Genomic DNA, 3,127 nt, shown 5'->3' with positions numbered 1-3,127 from the left:
CTATATCGATCTTAAGAGTATGAAGTATTTTCTTACTCAGAAAGAATTGAATTTAAGACAACGTCGATGGTTGGATCTTCTAAAGAACTATGATTGTGAGATAGAATATCATCCAGGGAAGGCTAATGTGGTGGCTGATACCTTGAGCCGTAAGGCGATATCTGATCTGAGAGCTTTGTTCGCCAGCTTGAGTTTATTTGATGATGACAAAGTTACAAGTTAAACCCACTTTGGCCGAGGAGATTAAAGCCAAACAGCTCCTTGATAGCTCTATGCTTCCCATTATTGAACAAGTTGAGCAGGTATCGAGTTTAGAGTATACTTTGGATCTCGATGGTATTTTGTGCTTTCACGGTCGTTACTGTGTCCCTAAAGATGATGAGGTTAGACAAGATATTCTTCAGGAGGCTTATACTAGTCCTTATTCTATGCATCTTGGCGGTGACAAAATGTACAAGAATCTCAAGGAGCGCTACTTTTGGACTGGTATGAAAATGAATATTTAAGATTTTGTGGCGAGGTGTCTGACTTGTCAACAAGTTAAGGCAGATCACCAGTATCCGTCTGGATTGTTACAGTCAATTAATATTCTTGAGTGGAAATGGGAGCGTATTACGATGGACTACGTTACTGGTGTTCCTCTGACTCCTTCAAAAAAGGATTTTGTTTGGGTGATTGTTGATCGACTCACCAAGTCAACTCACTTTATCCCTGTTCGGGTTAATTATTCTTTGGAGAAGCTGGCTAGATTGTACATTTCTGAGAACATTAGACTTCATGGTGTTCCGTTTTCTATCATATCTGATCGAGATACGAGGTTCACTTCCAGGTTCTGGAAAGCTTTGCACTAGGCTTTGGGTACTCGTTTGAATTTCAATACAACTTTTCACCCACAGACTGATGGTCAGTCTAAGTGAGTGATCCATGTGCTGAAGGATATGTTACGGAGTTGTGTGATTGACTTCTGTGATAGTTGGGGAGATTTCTTGTCCTTAGCCGAGTTTGCTTACAATAACAGTTACAAGGCAAGTATTCACACGGCAACGTACGAGGCTCTATATGGACGTAGATGTCGTACTCCTATCTGTTGGAGAGAGTTGCATGATAGAAAAACTTTGGGCCCAGAGTTAGTTCAAGAGACTGAGGATAATGTCCGATTGATCTGTGATATCTTAAGAGAATCATTTGATAGGCATAAATCATACACAGATCAATGATGGAAGGATATTGAGTTTGTGGTTATGGATTAAGTTTTTCTCAAGGTAACTCCGTGGAAGAAAGTTTTGAGATTTGGACGTAAGGGTAAATTGAGCCCAAGATTTATTGGGTTATATCGTATTCTGAAGAAAGTTAGACCTGTTGCTTATCAGCTTGAGTTGCCTCCCCAGATCAGTCGCATTCTTGATGTTTTTCATGTATCCATGTTGAGGCGATATCGTCCAGATCCAGATCACATCATTCAAGTTGAGGAGGTATAGTTGAGACCTAATTTGTCTTATGAGGAGGAGCCCGTTCAGAATTTAGATCGGGATGAGAGAGTTCTTAGAAATAGGCCTATTCCGATGGTCAAAGTTCAATGGAGTAACCGTGGCCCCTCAAAAGTTACTTGGGAGACATTGGAGCCAATGGAGGCTCAATTTCCGTATTTGTTTACATCATGTAAATTTCGAGGGCGAAATTTCTTTTAAGAGGGAGAGTTGTCAAACCCCAAAATAGGGCCTAAGATTCTCTTAATTTTTTTTCAAGGACTAAATTTAATTTTGATTTAATTCGGGGATTAAAAGTGAAATTTTGATTAAATTCATATTCAAATTCAGAAAGTAATTAAATATGAAGAACCAATGGCATGATTTTTCTATTTTCTTTTTTAGGGTTTATATAACCCCAAATATAGGGAAATTAATTAATTTCTCTCTCTTCAATATTTTCATTTTAAAGAAAGAAATCTTTGATCGTCGATTCATCGCCGATCGTTGCTCCGTTTTTGACACCTCCTACAGTATCGTGTTCCTTGCGTCATCCCGAGTCCACCGGTGTTCTTCTTATCTTCGTTGTCATTGGCGTGTAAGGGGGTGAGGAATATCAAGTTTCTAACGTTTCGAAATCGAGCTCTCCTCCATTCACCATTATGAATCGAGTTTGGTAAGTGCCTTAAAACGCTCTTACAAATTTTTTTAAAATTTTTCCGACCCCCTAAAGCCTCGCACGTGCTCCTATTCATCGTCCCTGTGCGTGGGGAAAGTCCAACACCTGTTGGACTGCTTGGAAATGGGCCGATTCGACCCAACCCGCTGATCCGACCCGTCTGCCCGACCTGGTCCACCGATAACTATTGATCGATAGTTGACCGTTGACTTTGACCAAAAAGTAAAATTTTTTGAAAACTCTTATTTTATGTTTTTTGACGTCCTGAGTTTCATTCTGAAGTCCATTTTACCAAATTCTGACCCGAAAGCCCCGAATCAAGCTTGTTAACCTAAAAATGTTTAGTATTTTAGCACTTTTGATTATTTATTTGATATTTGGTTATGGAATTGATCCAATAATATATTTTTATGAAGGTACTCATATTTCACCTGACCGATTGTCGAATAGATCTGGTTTTTCCCATCCGTCAGATTTGTTCGATCTGCGTTCTACAAGAATTACCCGTAGATTTCTGTAAATTATTTAAATAAAAATTAGTATTATTCATATTAGGATTCCGATATGGATTTTCCAATTCATAGGATATAGCGCTGTCACTGATCGTGATCAACAAACTCAGTAGTAAACTTCCCTATCAGATTACTCAAATCAATATATGTGTGTGTTTCAGTTGGTGTTACATTACTGTTTTCAACTATCTGTCTGAACTGTTTGAGATTTCTGATTATATTGAATATTTTTACGACACAATACCTGATTTTCTGAACACAATTTATATGATATCTAATTTACTGTATATTTCTAATATGATCTATGGATTACCATATTTTCATATCTGATTTTTGAAAAATGAAATATTTTCATGTTTTAATGGAATAAACTACCATTTTCATTCGACTACATACATGTTATTTCTATCATTGGGGGTTTTATTGTACGAAGTATCTCAGGCCTAGTCTATGACTTGTAAGACCTTACC

At 37.7% G+C, this 3,127-nt stretch overlaps 1 protein-coding gene across 1 annotated transcript; it reads left to right on the top strand.

The window, feature by feature from the left end:
- Nucleotides 1-203: 203 nt before the first annotated feature.
- Nucleotides 204-1,217, top strand: LOC120141087. Its single transcript, XM_039156028.1, has 2 exons — nt 204-486; nt 997-1,217. Exons 1-2 carry the CDS (start codon nt 204-206, stop codon nt 1,215-1,217), a joined length of 504 nt encoding a protein of 167 aa, XP_039011959.1.
- Nucleotides 1,218-3,127: the final 1,910 nt, after the last annotated feature.

The sequence above is a fragment of the Hibiscus syriacus genome, unplaced genomic scaffold, assembly GCF_006381635.1.
Source record: "Hibiscus syriacus cultivar Baekdansim isolate YM2019G1 unplaced genomic scaffold, ASM638163v2 tig00002237_pilon, whole genome shotgun sequence".
NCBI lineage: Eukaryota > Viridiplantae > Streptophyta > Magnoliopsida > Malvales > Malvaceae > Hibiscus > Hibiscus syriacus.
The sequence above is the reverse complement of the archived record's forward strand: the minus strand, read 5'-3'. Positions and strand labels throughout refer to the sequence as shown.